We start from the raw sequence: 23,044 nt of genomic DNA, 5'->3' as shown, positions 1-23,044 counted from the left end.
GAAATTGAAGTGGATACGGACTGCTCGATGCCTTCAAAAGTTGGGTGTGAATGTGATCCATACCCAAAAGTTTGTGGAAAATCCGACCACATCTCCTTGGATTGCAACTTTCGGAGCAAATACGCATCCATGTTCTCAGTTTCCGACTCGTCCGGGCTCGCCTAAAATTGGAGGGGCCCGACCATTTTGGAAATACCACAGGGCGGGCCATACAAAATTGAATTAATAGGTACCGAACATATTTTCTGCGTCCTGAAGAATAAAGAACATCATTATATTTTCCTTACGAAAAATCCAATGGGTTCCTTGCAGCATTTGCAATTGCGATTGCGATCGCGATCACACCCCTAGCTTCTGAAAATTTTCTTTGAAAAACTGGTACCGGAGTCGCAGAAAATGTTTTCAAATGTGAACTCTTAGACTACAACTTGAAAACAAGAAAAATCTCAAAATGTTAACTCTTGAATTATTATTAGGTTTTGCTGTTAAAAGAACTTCGGGTGTGTACTTTGTAAGGCTTAAAGAGTCATTTCATATGACTGATAGTTGAGTTATTTACAATTAACCTTTATATAGAATGTAGTCAACAAAATGTGGGGTATCAATTAAATAAAGGGAATTTTAACGAAAAATTATATTTTTACACTAAAAAGTCAATCATGGTACTATTTACTTTACCCTTTATTTTGTCCTTATTATTAAAACTCAAAGTTTTCAAACATTTTTTATTAGTTTTCCTTTAAATAAAATTATCCTTATCATTAAAACTCAAAGTTTTCAAACCCTTTTCATTAGTTTTCCTTTAAATAAAATTCGGCACTTGCTGTACCCCTTTTGCTATTTGCTCTAAGCTTTCTCAGTTTTCGTTGGTGGTGATTTAATTGTTTATGAAATTAGAGAATTTGATTAATTATGAAGAAAACTATTTGTTTGTGAAATTAGGCTGTGAAGAATAAGGACTTGGATGACTTACACGTGCCTCAAAAGTTCAGGAGCATGAACATATTCTGGAAGTATTATCCCGACGAGGCGGTGGCTCCATACCCGACCATATTCCTCGGTGGGAGTTCGAGAGGATTTCTGCGGCGTTGACGAGGGTTTTGGGTGCCGCGGGCGGGTGAGATGGAGGAGTGAGAGGAGGATACAGGATGATCTTTGACGAAGGTCTTTTCGTTTCTTGGAGTTTGATAGGATTGAAAAATGCAAATGAGTAACGTGTCATTCCTTTTGAAATTATAAATCTTTGTTTCATAATTTGTTTCGAATTTATGTGAAAAAAAAATTGATTGACGCATAAAACCAAATATGAGCTCTGCAATTGTCACGTCATCATTTAACGATCAAATTGACGATTTGACTAATAAACGTATGAAATTGTAACCAAATACGAGTAAATATATAAGATTAAAATGTTTTAAAAATAATATATGAGGTTTCGATAACATCCAAATCTTAGGGATAAAATGTAATTTACATGCAAGTGTGCAACAAGTTGTGTTGTCAAATTAAGTGGTTCAATCTCGTCATTGTTAACTTCATTGACACTTATCCATTGTTAATGTTTCAAAGTCTGTAAAAACGTCCAAATTTAACTCCGTTTGCGCCTACGTGTTTGTAACAACGAGTATTACAAGGATACATTAACATAATGGGTTATACGTCTCACGATACGAGGGTCAACAAAAGTCAATGATTTCGCCTTAAAGGGCATTTTTGTAAATTCATGCTTTAAAATTATAAAAACAGTAAAATTTGGGACGGTCGTTACATACTTGTTGGAGGAACCGACCGAATTTTTCCGCTCTAACAGAATCCTGGATGTCGGAGCGATGATCTCTCTTGAAGGAAATGAGGATGAGAAGCTTAGATCGAGCAAGTGTTTTATGCTTCAATGCGCACCTCCACGGTTTGAGTTGCGTGCGGATGAGATATCTTTCCAAACCTCCGTCTGTTAAAATTAATGGATACGAAAATACCATACTGACGCATATCAAAAATTGAGTTGAAATGAACAAACACCTTCTATATTAACATACCAACATTGAAAAGAAAGCTCGTCGTGTCTCAGTTTAGAGCGACTATAGAACACATATAAAATGAAATCAAGTATCAAGTAACTCCAAACTCTCAAATGTCCCAAAACACCAAGTGAGGTTTCAATACTGGTTCGGTCCTCCGCTTTCCATCTTTCCCTTTGGCACCCTCCCTCACTATTAACTTTGGTCAGCCCTGCTGTTATTAGCCTCGAACACTCCCAATACAAGTGATCTCCTTTCTCATGACAAAGTAGGCATTCAAGGGTACCATTGGCTTCGGCTTCGGCTCTTGCCCTGTCTTTGGCAGCTCCTTCCTTCCCTTTTTCGGCTTCCGCTACTTCCCTGGCTCGGGCATCGATTTTAGCTATGAATTGGGCTTCTATCTTGGGGCATTCCAAAGTGAAGTGGTCTCCTTCCGTATCACAAATATAGCACTCAACGTCAATAACAATCCCCCAATTATGTTTGCACTTGTTATGCACGTTACCACAAAACACACAACCAATTGCATAACCCTTGGGAACTTCAGTTAATTGCGACTGAATGTGAATGAAAATCAAGCCTATACATCAAAAGAATTCTCATATTTTCAATATGAAAAAGGATTTTTTTTTATCGAAACTAAGGAAATAGGTATGAAATTAAATTAAATTCAAAGTTTTGTTTAATTCGAAATTACAAATAATCTTCCTCCTTCACTCCCGAACCCTAAAAACAAAAACCAAAAACCCAAAAAAATAAAAAGAAAACTAATGAAAAAGGACTTGAAAACTTTAAATTTTAACGATAAGGACAAAATAAAGGGTAAAGTGAATAATACCAGGATTGATCTTTTAGTGTAAAAATGTGGTTTTTCGTTAAAGTGAACAGTACCGAGAGTTTTTCGTTAAAGTTCCCAAAAATAAAAGCATACCGCTCATCTGCGCTAGGGTTGGGTTCGCTCCCCGCCCGAGATTCCGATTGCGATTGCGACTCGTTGGTTTTTCATGGCTTTGTTTGAGAGAGCAAGAGAATTGCACAAGTTTGATGGACTGTGGCTAGTTAGGGTTAGAACTATTATATCTATTATATATATATGCACACTTTTCCGTCTGATTTGACCATAATCCCTTGGCAATTTGTCAACCAAATTATTATTTTTTGTTGGAAATAAGCATATCTTTATATACTTACTTATTCGTATATTTTCTTGAAGCGCACTCATTTTTACTTCTTACACTACATTTTAATTTTCAACCGTCGAATCACATGGATTGAAGACAATCAAATGATAGAAATAAGTGTGTGGCCTTTCCTGAATGCAAGTAGCCAGCATAATGCGATTGATTATGTTTTTGGCGAGCTTCTGGTAGATCGTAGAATTCATTGAATTTGAGCTCCATTCCGAGTATTTTTCAGGAAATTCTGCTTATTTTGCAGGAAAATTGCGTGTAAGTAAGAATGAGGTTGGTTTTGTTTTGTTGTTGAGCCTAATGTTGAGCTTCTGGTATATTGTGGTTTGCTTGAATTTTGAGCTCCATTCTATTCAAACTAGGTTTTATAGGTAAAATGGTTTATGAGATTGGCATAACTCATCAAAAATAATTGACGGCTGACAAATTTAAGGACTACTTTTATCGATTGCAAATTTCCAGGACCAATAGTGAGGAGTTATGTCAATTTCGTAGACCATTTTGATTATAAAACCTTCAAATGAATATCTATTTCCACGAAAAACTAATAAAAATTAGTAAAACTTGTATAGAAATTTAAGTATACTATAATTAAGTGACATGACATGTCCAACTCGGTCATAAAGTTGTGATATAATAATATGATAAGAATAACATTATTATTAAGAAAAACTGGCAAATTTTGATTAATAATATGATAGTTGATCAAATATTGTTACCTGCCTTTCAAAGAGGCAATGCAAATATAATAAGCCCACGATACATCGATGGTCCTAGTAATGATGGTCCAATTGTGTCTTTAAATAGAAAGACAAAGAGCTTCTCTCATAGCAAAAATCTCACCGAGTCCTACCCTTGCGGAGTGAACATGCTTTCTATAGTTGGGATGCTACCGATCTTCTGAGTTGATTTTCTCGTTCTACTTTTTTGATTATCCTTCTCATAATGTTGTATGAATCGAGACCTAAGTTCAAAAATTGTGAACAGATAAATAGATTGCAAAAACACAAGGATCTTTGTGCAAACTCATTCATGTTCTGTGGTAAAGTGTGCTACAATACATATATACCCAAGAGTTACCCTTTCCATTTGGTGAATGATGGAGATTCACCTACCTTCCACTATGCTAGTATTGGACCAAGAAAGAGACGTTGAAGTGGATATGGACTGCTCGATGTCTTCAAAAGTTGGGTGTGAATGTGACCCATACCCAAAAGTTTGTGAAAAATCCGACCACATCTCCTTGGATTGCAACTTTCGGAGCAAATATGCATCCATGTCTTCAGTTTCCGACTCGTCCGGCTGATCGTTGTTCTTCTCCTCCAACAATTTAACCACTTGTCGCATCGACGGTCTAGCATTTGGGTCAGGATATGCACACAACAATCCCAAATGCAAAACCCTTTCTACTTCCTCCTTATCAAACTCTCCCCTAGCCCTTAGCCTCTCATCAAAGGCTTGTAACAAGTTTCCTTGCACCATAAGTTCCCACACCCATTCCACCAAAGGTGGCCTCCCATCCTCTAGAGGCCTCCTCCCACACATCACTTCCAAAATCAAGATCCCGAACCCAAATATATCGGTTTGCTCTGATGCTCGCCCCATCCGGATCACTTCCGGGGCCAAGTAACCTACCGTTCCGACAACCCTAGTGGTGCCGAGGACTTCACCATGTCCATGCATCCTTGCCAACCCAAAATCCCCAAGCCTCCCATTCATTTCCTTATCAAGTAACACATTACTTGCCTTAATGTCCCTATGTAGGACTTTGGATTCCCAACCCTCATGCAAGTACAACACCCCTGAAGCCACATCTTTCAAAACCCTAATTCTGTCTTCAAAATTCAACATCTTATTCTCATCACAATCAAAAACCCTTTTGTCCAAACTCTCATTTTCCATGTAATCATACACTAACATGATTCTACCTTTCTCTCGCTTGCACCAACCTCTCAACCCTACCAAATTTCTGTGCTTCAACCTCCCAATGCTTGAAATCTCAGCCAAGAATTCCCTCATCCCATCATTTTCGTGCGAGATGCGCTTCACCGCGATCTTTGCCCCTCCTGCTAAAACACCCTTGTAAACCTTCCCATTGCCTCCAACTCCGATCACATTCTCTTCATCGAAACCCTTCGTCGACTTCTCGATTTCCTGATAAGTCATTCTATGTGGCCAGTACTCCAATTCCCAATCTTCCATTTCCTCCCTCTCCCTTGCTAGCCTCCTATGCCTCTTGACCAAAAACAGAGAAAACAGAGCAAGTATACAAATCACAAAAAATCCACCCACTGTGATCCCTGCAATGAAACCTTTTGATGCGAAAATCGAACTCTTTGGAAGCACAAAAGAAGGTAAACCAGAAGTGATCAAACTCTCACTCAACCAAAAGTTGGAATTGCTAAAACTCCATGCCAAAACCCTGTGGCTCTCAACTAACTGCCCCGTTGCACTTGTGAACCCAATAAACATTTCATCCAAAAATACATCAGACAAATTGTAGCCAAAACTCAACAACGGTGTTTTCGGCCTTTTTGCGCCGGCCCGCACCATTGTAACATTGATCAAAAGATCCTTGTAATCAATCCAAACCTGGTAATTTTCCCCACTATTAAGCTTCAATTTCTTGAAACTTTTTTCATCACTTCCATCACTATTTTCCGGCCAAAACCCTGCCTCGTGTGCCTTGACAGATTGAAGAGAATTCAGATCGATGCCGACATGGTTGTCACTAATATCCGTGAACTCCTCATTCTTAAACACATCAAATTCAACACCGAAAACATGGTTGTCGGAGCTACCGCCGTTGGTGAAGTTGAAGAGTCCGAGATGCTCGCTCGAGCTCGTCCCCTTGATGCCAGTTTGCGGCACAAAAATGAAGACCATGCCGTGACCGGCAAGTGTGTTCTTGTAAGGGGCAATGGAGAAAATGAAAGAAGTTGAGAAAGGGTATACATACGATGAGTTAGGTTCTTTGGTAGGGATCTTGGATTTGTAGAGAGCTCGACCGATGGAGAAGTTGGTGTTGTTTGTGAGCGTTATGGTTCGAGATTCGACGGTGGCGTTGCTGTAGAGGAGCAACATGTCGGAGGAGTTGAAGCCGTTGAAGACAAAGTCGACAGCAAAAGCTGGTTGGCAGGATAGGATCGAAGGTAGTAGAATTACGAGGAGGAGAGGTTTGGGATTTGGTTTTGTTTTGTTCATTGTAGAGAAACTAAGGAAGTAGAAGACGTGAGTTAGGTCAGATGACCAGTTGGTGGAGTCGCTCGACTATAACTGATGCTGAATGTCCGGCCGTGAAGATTGGGGTAGTCCAGAATCTCCAAAGTAAAAGGGGAGAAGCTGAAAAAGGTGGAGGAGGGAGGTAAAGGGTCACACATGGAGTTTCGGGAAGTGAATGAAACAGGAGAATTGCAGGGGACGCAGAGAAGTGTTCTTTGTCCTTTTCGCATTAGCTGTTAAGGTGAGTGAGTGCATGGTCAAGCACTCCAGGTCAGGAGATGCGTCTGTTTTTTCAGATTTGAATCGCGTCCGAATCCAAATAGTTAAAGGATTCTCACATCTTAATCAATCATTGTACATCATATTGTCAGAAATTATTTAAATTTTTTTTATTTAAAATTAAACACAAATAGTACCTGATAAAAACTGGTCATACGTTGTACGATAAACGGTTAAGATGTGAGGATTCCTAGGATTTTCATAAAAAGAATCCGGAGAGGATCCTCGTTCTTTTTTTTTTCGCCCTTGGAGATGGGTTTAATTACGAAAATGGTAGGGTTAGGAGGTGGGATTTGCTGTCTGGCTGAAGGCACACTTGCCGACTCGAAAGGCCACCATGAACATGCAAAACAGCAGCATTCTTTCTTGAGAGTTGAAATTTCAAAGGGCAAAGAAGCCATCGGCTGATCGAATAAAAGTCCTCCTAAGTGTGATTTTATTTAAGTCAACTTATTTAGTCTGAGTTCGACCAAAAAAAATTTATTTGGTCTAAGAATCGGAAAAATTAGTTGTTCCTTTGTTTATTCGGATTCTTAATCACATTTTAGTGTTGCCATCTTTTTCGCCTTTGCATTTCTTTTTTGAATTAGATTAAAAGAATTTTTGTTTGAACGGAAATGAGTTGATTCTTCGATCCTTCTATATTTCTATCACTTTATTAAACAAAATTTAGTGAAAAAAAAAAAGCAACATCTATCCATCATCAAACTGGTATCAACACAATATCGTAAAACTAATTTCAAAACCTCAGCTCTAACACCAAACTAAAATCAAAATAGTCATAAGACAAAATTCACTTGCCATGAATACCAAAATGGCATATTGATTATTTCGGTAGAATGTTGGCCAGTTTCCTGGAAAAATCCAGATTAAAAATCTGGAATTGAAGTTGAAGAGTCAATGGAATGGATGCCTTATTTTGATAGAAACGTTGGCTAGTTTCTAGGAAAAATCCAGATTAAAAATCCGGAATTGAGGTTGAAGAGTCAATGGAATGGATGCCTTATTTCGGTAGAAACGTTGGCCAGTTTCCAGGAAAAATCCAGATTAAAAATCTGGAATTGAGGTTGAAGAGTGAATGGAATGGATGTCTATTTTGTATGAACCAGAACGACCGCCATCAAATAAATAAAGTAAAATGTACACAAAACATAATGGAATGGATGCCTTTTTCTAGCTGCCGTTGGACTCTCTGTCAACAAACTTTTAAATGCATTCTGAACATGGATAGATACATAAAATGTTATAATATAAATGATTTCAACGCTTAATATATCAAATTGTGTTCTCGATATACTGAAAAATCTATCTTCTCCATTGAAGAGAAGGGGACAAATTATTAAACCCTAGTTGGCTGATATATAATATGTACTTTGGACATCCCAGAAAAATCCATCTGCTACCATACATTGAGAATGGAAAAAGAGTTGTTTTTTACTTTGGGGATAATTAGGTTTGGTTGGCCAAGTTAATACCTCTCAAATTCTTTTTTTCAGAATAATACCTCTCAAGTTGAACACAAAGAAAAGTCAGAATGAAAATTAATTAAACATTTGATTATTATATTTAGGATTGAATACATTTTACACTTTTCAAGTCTTAAGGGTTTTTTAAAATGTTTACGAATTTAATTTTTTTTATATTGTATTATGTGAATTTAAAATTGTATTAATTTCTATTTTATGACGTTAGCATGATCATTTTTAAGTTGATAACGTGACAAGTGAGTGATTGTTTTTTGAGTTTATGTTGAAGCACTGGCACACATGCGCACATGAACCATAACTAGGCATCATGGAGCTTAAGCTTTTACTCAGTACTTCGAATTCTAAAACGATAAACGAACAGTTTGGTTCATTTGGTTTAAGCGTGTTGCTTTTACCTATAAACGGTCAACTATATGTCACATCATTAATTTAATGGTCATATGGAACAAATAAATAAAAGACATAAAATGATTCAATTTTATAATACATAATGCAATGTGAGGGAAAAGAATCTTTTGACAATTTAATTATGGAAACCAACCTAAAACTTGAAAAAGTATAAAAGATAGAACATGGGTAGTGCTATTCACACACTATTTTTTACTTCTCACACGTCTCTCTCAATTTTTAGCCGTCAAATAAAATGAATTGAAGAAGACTAATGGTAAAAAATTAACAAAGATGTATGGGAGGTAAAAATGAGTGTGTGACTTGTACTTTCCTATAACATTATTCACAATATTTGTAGAGGTAAAGTAACATTTTGCAACAAACTAATGCCAACAAATTACTTGATTTTTGCAAGTAGAGAATATGAATTAGTATAATTAGTGATATAAAGTGTGGATATGAATAAGAGAGATGTATAATTTTTTATTTTTCCTATATTAAAAAAGAAATATATTGTATGATTATGTAGTAGATGTCACATCCTGGCCAGGGCCCCCACCACTTTTCGGGCTTGACTCCATCGTAGCACGATATTGTCCGCTTTGGGCCTCGACCACGCCCTCGTGGCTTTGTTTCTGGGAACTCACGAGCAACTTCCCAGTGGGTCACTTATCTTGGAATTGCTCTCGTGCGAACTCGCTTAACTTCGGAGTTCCGATGGAACCCAAAGCCAATGAGCTCCCAAAAAACCTCGTGTTAGGTAAAGATGAGAATATACATATAAGGCTTACAAGATCCTCATTCATGGGTAATGTGGGATCTTACAATCCACCCCTTTTAGGGGCCCGACGTCCTCGTCGGCACACATCCGGTCAGGGATTGGCTCTGATACCAAATTGTCACATCCTGACCCGAGCCCCCACCACATCCGGGCTCGACTCCACCATAGCACGATATTGTCCGCTTTGGGCCCTTACCATGCCCTCACGCTTTTGTTTCTGAGAACTTACACGAGAACTTCCCAGTGGGTCATCCATCTTGAGATTGTTCTTGCGCGAACTTGCTTAACTTCGAAGTTCCAATGGAACCCGAAGCCAGTCAGCTCCCAAAATGCCTCATACTAGGTAGAGATGGGAATATACATATAAGGCTTACAGGATCCTCACCCCTGGGTGATGTGAGATCTTACAAGGAACCCTGAAGCCAAGCGAGTTCGCGCAAGAGCAATCCCAGGATGGGTGACCCACCGGGAAGTTGCTCATGAGTTCCCAGAAACAAAACCGTGATGGCGTGGTCGGGCCCAAAGCGGATAATATTGTGTTACGGTGGAATCGAGCCCGAGAAGTGGTGAGGGCCCAGGCTGGGATGTGACAGTAGATTTTTAATGAATTAAATTAATAATTTTCAAAATATAATTAAAATAAGGTTTAAGCACCTCAAATGGAAAAGAGATGGTGACTTGGTGGCCTATCATAATCAGTGGTCAATTAAATAATTTGAAGATTTGGTTTTCCAAAACGGGTTTAAGTGACCATTTCAGAGTTCAGACTAATCTTTGCTACCTTTGGGAGGTTGCTGGCTTGATTAAACAACACCATAATCTGATTCATCATCATCACTAATTTTTATTCTGGTAAGCAAATAAGAAATGGTTATCATGGTTCGTTTGTTAGTGTTAGCAAGAAGCCCGTGTCTGAGTAATTTTTCGGTGTATTGAAATATAGCCATATAATGTTATTATTCCAATGTGAATTTTATTTTATTTTATTATTAATTTACTTTAAAAGTAAGACATATTATGTTACGGATATAAAAACTGCGAACGGAGACTTGTGTGCACGACCAACGCATCACATGGTTTTGACAACCAATTGGCAACAACAATCCAGTATCCAGATATATGGCGGCTGCAGATTGCATACCAGCTTATATGAAGATAATTTATTTATTTTTATATTTTTTTCCTTCCACCAACAAATTCTACCAAACAGTGAGCAAGCGCGCGGGACTGCTCTATGATTAGGGATTAATCATTAAAGTTAACACGTAATGAAACACTTTTAAAACCGAATTAATTTAATGACCACGTGCCTTAATTTACCTGCGGCAGCCACCTAGCAATATGTTAGCATGAGCATGCATGCGACTGTAAATAAGTTTGAAAATGGAGAGGCACTTGAAGTCGAGAAGTGAAAAGTGAAAAATCAATCATACGTGCTGGTCAGTCACCAAGGAAGCGTTATAAGTAGGGGGGAGCACTTTCGAAAACCGAAATCGGAACACGGATCAAACGGTTTGATTTTTACAGTTTTGAAATGGTTTCGGTCGAAATTAAGCTGCAGGAGAAGAAAAACAGTTTGGTTTCAGTTTTAACCATTTGAACCGATCAAACCGCACCAAAATAAAATTTAAAAAATTTACTTTACCACTCATATTAAATGTTGGGTTATAAGTTGTTATTTAGTTGAGTTCATACATTTAGTATGGATTCAATTACATCGTAACATGACTAAAATCTTTTCAACTATTTGGACTGTCAGTCTCAACTCAAGTTTAGACTTCTCCTTCAACCCCAATCGACATTATTCACACACGGTTCAAGGCGTTCCCCTTCAATTCCAGTCGATGATGATGAGATGATATTGTTCAAGCATCTACATTCTCGAATTGGTTATATTCTGCTTTTAATTTGTTTGATGTTTCAAGCATCTATCTTGCAACTTTGTTATATAAGGAAACATAGTTCATGTGCTCAATTGTCAAAGAAAAATATAACCAGTTTACCTTGATATATTCAAGGGGGAGTTGAGATCGTAGAGATGCATAGAGGATGGCCATTTCTTGTCTTCTTTGTCGTTCAATATCTCTATGCATGACTTTCGTCTTGCCCTTTGGTTTTTTTGTCATCAACTTCACTAAACTGATGGATGAAGATTGTATAAGAAGGAAGAGAAATGTTAAGAAGACTCTTTTAAAGTTGGGTTCTTCATGTACTCTTTATGACCTCACGTTTTTGCACAGTATTTTATAAAGCTAGCACATAAATTGTGCTAAAAATATAAGGTAACGAAGAACTTATAAAGAATCTTACTTTTGAGAGAGTCTTATTAACATTCCTTCTACAAGGAATGTAATCTATGTATAAAGCTCCAAAGTCTCTTTCTCCCACTATGAAAATGATGCTACCTGCATGTGCCACGTTCATTTGTTACCAAATTATAGAAAGATAACGGTGACATGAATAATTAATTAGAACAAGGTCACCACTAATTACTAATTATCTATATTATATATTCAATAAATAATGTTTGCTTTTAAAATTAAACCACGTCTAAATCCTTCCAATCCCCTTACGACAGGTAATTGCTCTGTATTGTTAAATATTTGAAAATCAGTGCCCAAACTTTCCAATGTGCTTCGCAATTGGCAATTAGGTCAACGTCCATGAGGACCAGGCTACCACGACTTCACCATCTTGACAAACATATTAACGGGATTTAATAATATCAAATATGGTTAGTGATCAAGATAAGTGTGTTTTTTTGTTAAGCATTTATATGGAAGCAGTCTTAGAACATATTAGTTACCCTCGCAAATGAGACATTAATAAGTGTGCATTATGCCTTTCCAAATGACTTCAGTGGTGGAGAACAATTTAAAAACAAAAATAACAGAAATACAGAACTTGAAGTACTTATATTTTATTACTCAAAAATACTTGCAATACATAATGAAATTACACAATAAATACATAAATTAAAATGATACTAACTTGAATGAACCAAAGGTAGATGCTAGCACAAAAGCTATGTCCTTCAAACAATATTTCCGTCTCACTCTTGTACTTGTGGTTCTACAACGTTTGCTCTACCAGGATACAACTACCTAATTCTACAACCCGCACTGGATTATAGAATTCTAGCGAATTGTTTTGTGTGCTTACTCTTTAGGAATTTTGTATGGAAGAAAAAGAGGAAGAAAAGATGAAGCTACTTGGAAACTATGATTGTAGATATATAGGTTGTTTCACACCATTTCAAGTACTTGTTCAGCGTATTTGAAAATACCCAACTCTTTCTAAGAGTTGTGTCTCTTAATCAAAACATTTTTTAATTAATAAATTAATTAAAAACTTAATCCGAAATTAAAATTAATGAATCTGATTAATTTTAACTTCCAAGGCCCTTGTCATGATTAATTAATATTAATTGTATTAGACTATATTATAGAAACCTAATCCCACAACCATAAGACCTGAGCCTTCAATTCATTTCCAAATGGTTCAAATCCTAACTACTAGTATAAAGGATTAGACCTATATAAATGCCATTGACAATTCAATGTTTCTCGATGTGGGACAATAGGAGTCTCAAAACTCCTACAATACCCCACATTTTGAGACAATTATTTGGTCCTAGAGAAACTAAGATACGAGAGTAAACAATAGGTGTGACATACATCATGAGACATGTTTTTTGGACTTGAACTTACCTTATTATATACTTATCGGATTTATTAGATGACGCAATGAATATAAAATCTTGAACTGTTTATCTCCGCAGTAAACCAAGACAATAAGCAAAACATATGACACACCAACACATCACAAATTCATATGTTTGTGTTCGGAGTCTCAAAACTCCTACATTCAGGCCCACCACGCCCACAGTGGCAGTGGAGTGGACCACTTGCTTGGTGGTGCTAGAGATTGCATACGCATGGTTATGACCCATGAAACCTCTTGGGGTCTCGTTTTGTCAATCCCGATTTCTAAGTACTAACTTAGGAGCTCACGTAATTCGGAAAAAAAAAAAAAGAAGAAGATTTTTACACTTTTTTTTTCTTCTCCCGAGCACTATTTATCTGTTTATACGTTATTCTATTAACACTATAAAAGATATAAATATAAAGTATTCGAGAATTTTTAAGGAGACTCGCGCAAAAGTATGACTTTTTTTCAATTCATGTTTTTTGCACAATATTTTCTAATGATATATAATTGACGTTAAACTATTAGGTGATAGAGAGTTCATATAAAGTCTCACTTTAAAAAAATCTCCTTAGCATTTCTCATCCAAATTATATCGTAATTGTGATAAAACCCTTCTATAATTTGAAGCAATGAATTTGACGAATGTTTTAAACCTTGGCTATTGTGCTTATCCATATTGCATCAAATTGATGAATTTGCAACTTGCACGTTTTAATTTGAATTGATTTTGATTAACTTATTTATGAGCATTCAAAACTATCCAAATCTAACAAAAATAAACAAGAGGATAGATCGCATCAAATGAAAGTTATGCTCCCTTTGAGTAATAGCATGGCAAGTGACCTGAAAAGCTGCACGCAAAGTTATCACGTTTAATTAGTATATGGCGACCCATATTCATTTTTATTTTTTTTCATTTTTTAAACCAATGATGCTGAAAGAAGAATGAATCAAACACCGTACGTTGAACGTAAAGGTAAACGCTCTATATTAATTGGAAGCCTGCTGTACTTTGTCCACGTTTCAAAAGAATAACATATTGAGAAACGTATTGCCTTGCACAAATACTTTTATTGTCGATAAATAAAAGTACGAGACAAGTTCTTAATTGAAAATATTATAGATATGAGCTTTTGTACACGTAAAAACAAAAAATCGTGTGTTATTATGTTTATAGAAAACTTACCTTATGATCTTGCATTGTATCTAGTACAAGGATGAGTGAAGTGTATTAACAGTTTGAAACACCCTGACCATGAATCATGAATGTACACTTGGATCTTAGAATCGAGCTAAATCCTGCTTACATGCGCACTTTAACTTTAGTTACTCTAAATTTTAATTTATTCGTACTTTCCGTAGCACCATTTGGACGTCCAAGTAAACATTACAGATCGTGGTTTGTCATGTATGGTCAAGTTTTCATCCTATATCCATAACTTCTTAGTGCAATCCAGCCAAACCAAGTAGAAAAAGAGTGGTCATTGTATTTGTTAAGGATTTCAATCCAACAGTTTTTTATCTGCATGAACATGGTATTTGCCCATTTCATAAATGAAATCTGTGGTTTTCTTCGAAAACATAAAAATGAATTTGTAAACGAACCGAAGCGATTAACCAATAGAAAAACCAGAAACCAAAAGGATTAAGCTGTAAGAAATGATTTTACCGTCTTAAACAATCAAAATAAAGAATTAAGAGTACAAATATTCCCCCAAGTTGCCAGACGTCTTGATTTGAACTGACGGTAGCACGAAAGATAAATACCACCTGAGTGAGACAAGGGGACGCCGTCTGTTTGTGGTTAACATCACGTACATGGCGCAGGTTAGCACGTCATAAATTCCCTACTTTCATTTGAAATATTTCCACAAATGTGGACAACTATAAATAATCCAAGATTTTGTTCTCACCGTCATCACCTCAAAATTAGCAGAATAATAATAAAATAAAATAAAACTACAATTTGTTTGTAAATTGTGATCCCAGATTTCTTCGCACAAAAAAACCTAGATTTCATAAAAACCTAGATTTATGCTATAAACCCTACAAACCCAATCACCAATTTTTAATTTTCCACCCTTCAGAGTTCAAATTTCATTTCTTTCAGTGGTTGGAGCAGAATTTTGTTCTTGTTTTCTGCAATCCTCGATTCCCAGAAGCATATTTGTTCTTGCTCGTCACTTCCCACTTTGTTTTTTGGCTTTCGGATTCGAGAAAAAACAGATATTTTGGAAAAGCTGAGTTCTGAGTGTTGTTTTTTTTAGTGCAATTGGGCAGCAGGGGAGCTTGTGATTCAGTGAAATTTGGGAGTGGCCCTTAATTCTGCGGCCGATTTGATGAGTTGGGTAGTTGAAAGTATGGGTTTTTGATCGAGAAAAAAAATCTGGGTTTTTGGGAGGTTTTTGAATGATTGGGTTGGGATTGGGAGGAAGAGGGAGATGAGAGGGGCACATGAAGGTTTGAATCAACAATGACTGGAGGGTCATTGGGGATTCGCTCAGGGAGTTATGGTTCTTTGGAAAAACAGCTACAGAACAACAACATCAACAGCATCAACGGAGTGTTGCCAATCCAATCTGCAAGGAAGCCGTCGAAAATGCTCAAGGAGAAGGATAGGTTGTTCCATTGGATCTGCAAGTTTGCCGGCCGGAAGAAGGTTGGAATGCTGCTGCTCTGCCTCATCTCCGCCGCAGTTTTCGTCTGGGTTTTGTACGTTGGAAAAGGTTCGGTATTCGTGTTCCTGTGCATGATTGATTTTTATGAATTTAATTTGGTTCTGTATTAGTTGTGTGTGTTGATGTGGGGGTATTGATTGTTTGAGTTGGATTTTGATAGAACCGATTCTTCAGTGTAATTTAGTTGATTGAGTTCGATTTTGAAGCTGGGGAAGAGAATTGGGTTGAATGCTAGAGTAATTGAGAGTAAACGATTAGTCTTAGCACATTAATTAAACTTGAGCAATGCATTTCGCACGGCCTTTGTGAATCATGCTGGGAGAGTTACCTACCAGGTTACCATTTTGTTCAAGAGATGCTTCTAGTAGTGACAGTGTAGAATGAATTTCATCTGCATTAGTGTCGCTTCCCTATCTGGTGGTATTAAAATCTTCTTCTAGTTGAAATTTTTAGTACTAAGTTCATTTCTTAGACTGAAAGATGTTTACTTGATAAACATGGGCTTTATGTATGTATTTAGCTTGATATCCGTGTATCTGAGCTCAAAATTACCTCTTTGATTTGCTTAAGGAAGTAATATATGCTTATCTGCTCATCTATAGGTGAAGATGGACAAGAGGTTGTCAATGTCGGAAACATTAGTGTTAACAACAGCATCACTTTAAGTTTTTCTGAATCCTCAAGACAACATGGAGCTCAAAGTATCAACATGGCTTTTCCGCTGGCGTTGCCCCCTCCTCCTCCTGCTGCTTTTCTGGGTTACACTCTTCCTCCTGGGCATCCATGTAATACATTCACTTTGCCTCCCCCACCAGCAGATAAAAAAAGAACTGGACCACGACGTAAGTTTCTACATTTTCTTTGATTTTTTTTTTTGGTTATTCCAGATTTATCGTTCTCTCTCTCTTCCTCTTCTCTCGAAAAATATTCTGCATTACGTTCTTTTAAAATTCAAGATGGCAAGAATATTTGGCACTAAGATAAGTTAGCAACTCATGTGATGTTGCTGAGTTTCTTCCTTCTTTACGTTTCAGCTTGTCCAGTATGTTACCTTCCTGTGGAAGAAGCCATAGCCTTGATGCCGAAGGTCCCTTCATATTCTCCGGTTCTTAAGAATTTAACATACATTTATGAAGAGAATTTATCAAGAGATACAGAATTTGGAGGCTCAGATTTTGGTGGATACCCTACATTGAAGCAAAGGAGTGATTCTTATGATATAAGAGAGTCAATGAGTGTGCACTGCGGGTATGTTTCTCCCTTTTTGCTTTCCCTTCGTCACATTTTCTAATATTATTTTTTTATACCTGTTTTTTCTTTTTTGAATTAGTTAGTCTTGTAATAATGAGCTTCTATTGGCTCTACTCATTTAAGTTTATTGTGCATTTTGCTTGACGGATTTGAGCATCAATCAGATTTGTTAAAGGAAGTAAACCTGGGCGGAATACAGGATATGATATGGATGAGGTTGACCTAAATGATATGGAGCAGTGTAATGGAGTGGTTGTTGCATCGGCTATATTTGGTAATATGCAGTAAATTTGCTATTCAACTTTTTATTAGATATATATGGTGGATTCATTATCAATTGAATTTTGTTTTCATCAGGAAATTTTGATGAGATAAACCAGCCAAGGAACATTAGTGATTATTCCAAGGAGACCGTTTGCTTCTACATGTTTATAGATAATGTGACAGAAGCTTACTTGAGGACATCTGGAAAAATGGGCAGCGATCGGAAAGTTGGTATATGGAGAACTGTGGTTGTGCATAATCCTCCTTACACAGATGGAAGGCGCACTGGGAAGGTAAGATTTCTAATTTTTTGCAAACAAATTTTTTCGACTCTAGAGTGGACTTGTCCTTGGTTATAGTTTCTTAAAGTTGGCTCTTCGGTTATGGAAATCCGTAGACAGGTGTTTATCATGTTGTGCAAAATTTGATCACAAGTGAGCAGTATAATGATTTGGGAACATATAAGATATCATTTAAGCTTCTCTAAAAGAAGCAAATGAGTTTAGTGTGAATGGTTCTGTTTCCATGCATTTAAATGTGTCACTAGGATAATGGGGCTTTCTTTGCCGAATGCTGTGTTTTATATACATGTGTTATACCTTGACAAAACTTTGACGCAGATTACATCTTTTGCAGATTCCCAAGCTTCTAGTGCATAGGATGTTTCCTAATGCCCGCTTTTCTTTATGGATTGATGGGAAACTTGAACTTGTCGTGGATCCATATCAAATTCTTGAAAGGTATATCTGATTGAAATTTTCACATATATCTAGCCTTAGATCAATTTATTTATAGGTTATTTTTTTTCGCCAAAACAAAATTAAAAAATTTATAGCTTAAGCTTAGTATTATGATAAATAGGTCTTCGTAATTTTGTTTTTAGAAAATTAGTTTGGAATATCATCAGTATCTTGTTCAACATTTTGGCCAGGTTTTCTTAGAAGAAACTTCCAAACGCCCAGATGCAAAATAATAACCATCATAGTAATGTTGCCAAACAAGTGCATTTTCTACATGATATCTTTTGTTCAATTTCCTGGTTACCTCTTTCTGATGTAATTTTGCATCTTACAACCACGTCTGACTGTGGCACGTTGATGAATTATCATATGCTTCTCAACTTACAAAATCAGTGCTTTGAGTCCTAAAAGCTGCTTCCCCTATTTCACTTTCCTTTATGTTTGCCCCTCCATATATTTTGACTCGCACATTGTTGACTAGTCCGACTCTAGTCATATATGGCTAAACTTTCTGTTCTATATTGCTTTTTCTGGGACATTATGTTTTCTTTTGTGCGAACAAAATCAAAATAATGCTCCAGTATGGATGAAATCTGTAGAAACACGACAAGATATTTGAGTCTTCCGACACTTATATTAGGATCCTGTCCATTTATGTACCCCTTTCGTTTGGATATGAAACATCAGATTGAAAAGCAAATTGTAACCAGTCCAAAGTGAGTTTTTGCTCTTTCGTGCTATCTTTATTCAGCCGGTTTACCAGCATCAATGCTTACGCTTCCGTGAAAACAAACATTTATTTCAGGTTCTTGTGGAGAAAGAATGCAACTTTTGCAATTTCTAGACATTATAAACGCTTTGACGTGTTTACGGAAGCTGAGGCAAATAAAGCTGCTGGAAAATACGACAATGCCTCTATTGACTTCCAGGTTGAATTTTACAAAAGGGAAGGTTTGACCCCATATTCTGAGGAAAAGCTTCCCATTACAAGTGGTAGGTGGAACTTCACTATGCTAAAACATATTGTCTATGTTTCACTTTACCATAAGTTTTCGTGTTTTTGCCATGCTGCAGACGTTCCTGAAGGATGTGTTATAATAAGGGAGCATGTCCCCATCAGCAACCTCGCCGCTTGTCTTTGGTTCCATGAAGTTGATCGTTTTACTTCCAGGGATCAAATTAGTTTTTGCATAGTGAGAGACCACATTCGGGCAAAGACAAACTGGACTATCAGTATGTTCTACGACTGTGAAAGGCGCAATTTTGTTGTTCAGGTACGCATGCATATGTTTTGGAAGATAAATGGTCGTTATTAAGAACACCGAAGAAACACCTTTTTTCCCTTTGGGAAGGATGTGTGGTGGTCATCGGGTGCAATTGCAGTTCAATTATTTATCTTTTTCTTATGTTCCTTGATGCATTTTATGTATGTATTTCGTCGTCTACAGAAATATCATAGAGATGTATTGGAGCACATGGCTCCTCGTCTTCCTAAGGCTGTTCCTCCACCACCGCTATTACCACCACCACCTCCCTCACTCCCAGCTTTAAGTAACGAACCATCAGTTAAACCATCAACCGAAACTTCACCCGAAAGGGTTGTAAACGCCCCAGCTAAGAGGCCTCCAAGGCGCGGGAGAGATAGGAGGCCGGGCTCTAGGCGTCACCGCAAAGTTGTTGCCGGTGGTAGAGACATTGATTCAGGTTAAAAGTTTTGTTCAAGAAAATTACATCATTCTTTAAGCCTCCCCCTTTCGAAATTCGTTCACGGCGGCGGGGACGGAGGATTTCGTGCAAGATGAGTGTCCTAGCTATGCTTCAACATGGAGCGGCTTTCTCCTCATTCTTTCTACCTTTCGGAATATTGTCAAAGTTTAATCAATTTTTTGTTGTATATATATAAGTATAATTTTCCCAAATTAAAAATAATATGGGTTGCTAGTTTCTACCAAAACCCCCTCATATGTAGTGGCCCATTTTGCCCTTTCAATTACCATTGTACCCCGACCCACTCGCAAAAAATTATATACTAGTAGCTACACACTCATGTCTTTTAATTTGAAAAATCAATAAAGTTAAAGAAAGTTATTGAATTAACCCTGGTGCGGATTTGATCTCCACCGAATCTCTTCTCCGTAACAACTAACAATTAACTAACTAATACTCTCGTTTGTCAAAAAAAAAAACCTACTTTCCTCTTCTTTTTTTTCTTTCTTGTCTCTAAGTCTTAATCTGAAAAAACAAAAAGTTGTGTTTGTCTATTGTCAATCAAACACGAGTACATCAGTTAGTAAGGTAAGACGGTATACTGTCATGAGTACATATGTTATTGAGTAATAGAATTGTTCAATCAATTTTTTATTTGTCTATTCTTTAGCGATGATCCTTAAGTGAGAATGAAAAATATGAATGATTTTAATTATAAAATTTAATTAAAAGTGGACGATTTCTCTGTCTATCCGCAACAAGGAACCTCCAATTTTTTTTTTAATTAAGACGTCGTATGCAACATTCAACGCTCTTAATCATTTTATTACAATTACGCTCGCGTATTTTTGGTCGGTAAGTAGGACAAGAAGCTCTTCATCTTTTGCTCAACCGAAATTGAATCTGTAGGTATCCACCACATCAGCTTCAGACGACGTCGTTTCGCGATCACCGTGTCTGCTCTTGTGTTTGGAGACAAGGGCAGCTTCTTGACTACAGAGAGAAAGTTTTGGTTGTGACGGGAATACAAGTGGTATACCACGTGTTTTTATATACATGGTGGAAAATTTTATTTTTTAAATTATTAACTTTTTAAGACACATATCTCACTATTTATATAATGATACCATGTCGGTCACAGTAAAAAATCCCGACTACGGAATACTTATGGAATCAGTAGGTCCCAACGGAATCTGTCGGCACTGCTACGATCTCGACACGTGTTCATCCAAGACAAATTAGTCCACCGCATGCCGACTGTCGACGTCCTGTGGGGCCCACCGGAACCTTATCCTGGAATCTCACCGTATCGAAAAACTAGTAGAAAACCGAGAACACATTTTTGAATATTTCCTCCCTGAATCAGAAATTGAACAAAAAATAAAAAAATAAAAAAGTAAATTAATCATCTTTCTGCTTCACCTTCTTCCCCAATTCTCAGAAACTAGGGTTCTTGGTAGGATCATAACGATGCGTACTGCACCGACGCCGCGATAAATCAATCACAGCCGTCCGATTGATCAATGTCGTCGCCGGCGCCGTCGTCGGCCTTCTTCGTCATCTGCCTCCTCCACTCCCTAATCGCCATATCCTGCGGGGCACTCATGATGTTCTACATGACGGAAGTCTACACCTTCGGGCATGGGATCGAGACCGCCCAGAAGCTGCTGGGGTCCACCCCCCACGACCAGCTCCTGATTCGGACCTGCGACTCCTTCTCTGGCCTCCTCCTCTTCGCGATCGGCTTCCTGCTGCTCATGGTCTCCTTCGTGAAAGATTGCGAGTTCCAGAGCTTCTTCGCCAAGGGGTGCACGTTGCTCCACGTTTTCATGGCGCTGTGGAGGTGCTACTTCGAGCGGCGGGTGGAGGACCTCGCCTGGGACTGGCTGAGGCAGACGGTCGGCGACGTCGTGCTGGCGGCGTCTTGGGTTTTCTTCCTTATTTTCTCCTGGAGAGAAAAGTACGACTAAGCCCCCCTTCGTCCTCGTAATTTACGGCCTGTTGTTTTGTTATATGTTGTTAATTTGCCTTGTGGATTAATGGGTAGTATGTCGATTATTGAGAAAGTGTGGAAAATTGGAGTCTCTTAGTGTTTTTTTTTTCTTTTCTTTTTTTCTTTTTTTGTAAGAAAGAAAAAAGGTGTTTGCTTATTGGTTCAGTTACATGTTAGTGGAATTTTGGCGATCTTTGTTGTAGATATTTACTTTTGTGGATAATGAAAGTTGAAACACGTCATCCTTGGGTGGTCGTTTATGTTCATGTACTTTCTTTTATTCAATCGATATTCTAAACTAAACCAAACGGGAAGGGAGATTCAGACTTGTGTGAGGTAGGAGCGTGCATTGCTCTAACTAATTTGACTACGCCCACGTCGCCCGTGTTTGTTTATATTAAACCATAATGACTGGGTGATAAACCATTGCCCTAAGGGCTTGAACTTTATCAGCTGATGATCGTAAGGGTGTTTATCTTGAATCTTGAAGGCAGTTAAAATGTGTAGAAATCGGAATTTGGATTTATAGGAATTTAAAGGGGTTGTAAGTGGTGATGACATTATAGTTTTTGTTACAATATTTAGATTGCAAATCTGCTTCTTCTCGTGAAAGGGGGTAGTGAACTGCTAGTTCTGCCCACTTCACTCGTTTTGAGCTTGCAAATTTCTGATATGTTACTCTCATTGACGAACAAAACACATCCCCACGAAGTTCTGATCTAATTTGGGTAATTGTTCTGTTCGGTTTGCGTTGATTTTGCTGAAGTAATTTCTACTGATAGCATTGCTTCATCCAAAACAATATAGCTTATACAATAGCAGTCCACTGTTAGTATTTTGTTTGAGGTACAGTACGTCTGGTGTGGAGCGATAGTTGGCTTCTGATCGTCACCTCAATTAGGTTTTGTCTGTTGGCTGAGTATCGTGGAAAAGGAGTAGGGTTGGTGCCAGGTTCAGAAATTGCTATTCGTTTGATTAACTTCAGAATGATATACTATTTGGCACTCCTCTGGACGTAACCCCTGGTTCTGAGCTTGGCATGAGCAGCTGGTATGGTGATACTCCAGCCCCGCATCTGTTCCGAAGGTTTGAGTCAGCATTTCTTTGTTCAATCTACTTCTCAATCCGCTTCATCTCATTGGAAATCTGTAGAATGCCTCAGTGACCACCATGTCAGCTGACCAGGTTGAGAAGTCTTTTCTCCCCCCAGTATACCTCCTCATCCGATGAGTGAGTTGAAAGGATATCTATTACAGCCATGTACACTCCGTTGCTTCAAATAAACCTGGCAAGTATTTCTGTGGATCCCTTATGAAAGCCGCATGCTCTGGGT

General features: G+C 37.6%; 3 protein-coding genes across 3 annotated transcripts; 2 read left to right on the top strand and 1 right to left on the bottom strand.

Moving 5' to 3' along the window:
* Positions 1–3,886: 3,886 nt before the first annotated feature.
* On the bottom strand, positions 3,887–6,789 carry LOC137726758 (L-type lectin-domain containing receptor kinase VII.1-like). Its single transcript, XM_068465716.1, has 2 exons — positions 4,324–6,789; positions 3,887–4,172 (listed from the first exon to the last, which is right to left on the bottom strand). Exons 1-2 carry the CDS (start codon positions 6,410–6,412, stop codon positions 4,084–4,086), a joined length of 2,178 nt encoding a protein of 725 aa, XP_068321817.1. The 5' UTR covers positions 6,413–6,789; the 3' UTR covers positions 3,887–4,083.
* An 8,168-nt stretch (positions 6,790–14,957) lies between these two features.
* On the top strand, positions 14,958–20,104 carry LOC137725549 (probable hexosyltransferase MUCI70). The gene is made up of 9 exons (XM_068464274.1): positions 14,958–15,804; positions 16,359–16,598; positions 16,791–17,004; positions 17,172–17,281; positions 17,365–17,564; positions 17,908–18,011; positions 18,817–19,004; positions 19,086–19,285; positions 19,460–20,104. Exons 1-9 carry the CDS (start codon positions 15,552–15,554, stop codon positions 19,718–19,720), a joined length of 1,770 nt encoding a protein of 589 aa, XP_068320375.1. The 5' UTR covers positions 14,958–15,551; the 3' UTR covers positions 19,721–20,104.
* A 955-nt stretch (positions 20,105–21,059) lies between these two features.
* LOC137726430 (uncharacterized) lies at positions 21,060–21,953 on the top strand. Its single transcript, XM_068465360.1, has one exon. It carries the CDS (start codon positions 21,242–21,244, stop codon positions 21,686–21,688), a length of 447 nt encoding a protein of 148 aa, XP_068321461.1. The 5' UTR covers positions 21,060–21,241; the 3' UTR covers positions 21,689–21,953.
* The last annotated feature ends 1,091 nt before the right edge of the window (positions 21,954–23,044 follow it).

This window comes from Pyrus communis, chromosome 2, assembly GCF_963583255.1.
Source record: "Pyrus communis chromosome 2, drPyrComm1.1, whole genome shotgun sequence".
NCBI lineage: Eukaryota > Viridiplantae > Streptophyta > Magnoliopsida > Rosales > Rosaceae > Pyrus > Pyrus communis.
Note: the sequence above shows the minus strand (reverse complement) of the source record. Positions and strands in the feature narration are given on the sequence as shown.

What these genes read in the sequence shown, in the direction of transcription:
- LOC137726430 (XM_068465360.1), top strand. Translation starts at nt 21,242, where the DNA reads ATGTCGTCGCCGGCGCCGTCGTCGGCCTTCTTCGTCATCTGCCTCCTC.
- LOC137726758 (XM_068465716.1), bottom strand. Translation starts at nt 6,412, where the DNA reads ATGAACAAAACAAAACCAAATCCCAAACCTCTCCTCCTCGTAATTCTA. An exon ending in CAATACTAGCATAGTGGAAG is followed by an intron (nt 4,173 to 4,323) that starts GTAGGTGAATCT and finishes TTTTGAACTTAG; the next exon opens with GTCTCGATTCATACAACATT.
- LOC137725549 (XM_068464274.1), top strand. Translation starts at nt 15,552, where the DNA reads ATGACTGGAGGGTCATTGGGGATTCGCTCAGGGAGTTATGGTTCTTTG. An exon ending in GGTTTTGTACGTTGGAAAAG is followed by an intron (nt 15,805 to 16,358) that starts GTTCGGTATTCG and finishes GCTCATCTATAG; the next exon opens with GTGAAGATGGACAAGAGGTT. An exon ending in AAAGCTTCCCATTACAAGTG is followed by an intron (nt 19,005 to 19,085) that starts GTAGGTGGAACT and finishes GCCATGCTGCAG; the next exon opens with ACGTTCCTGAAGGATGTGTT.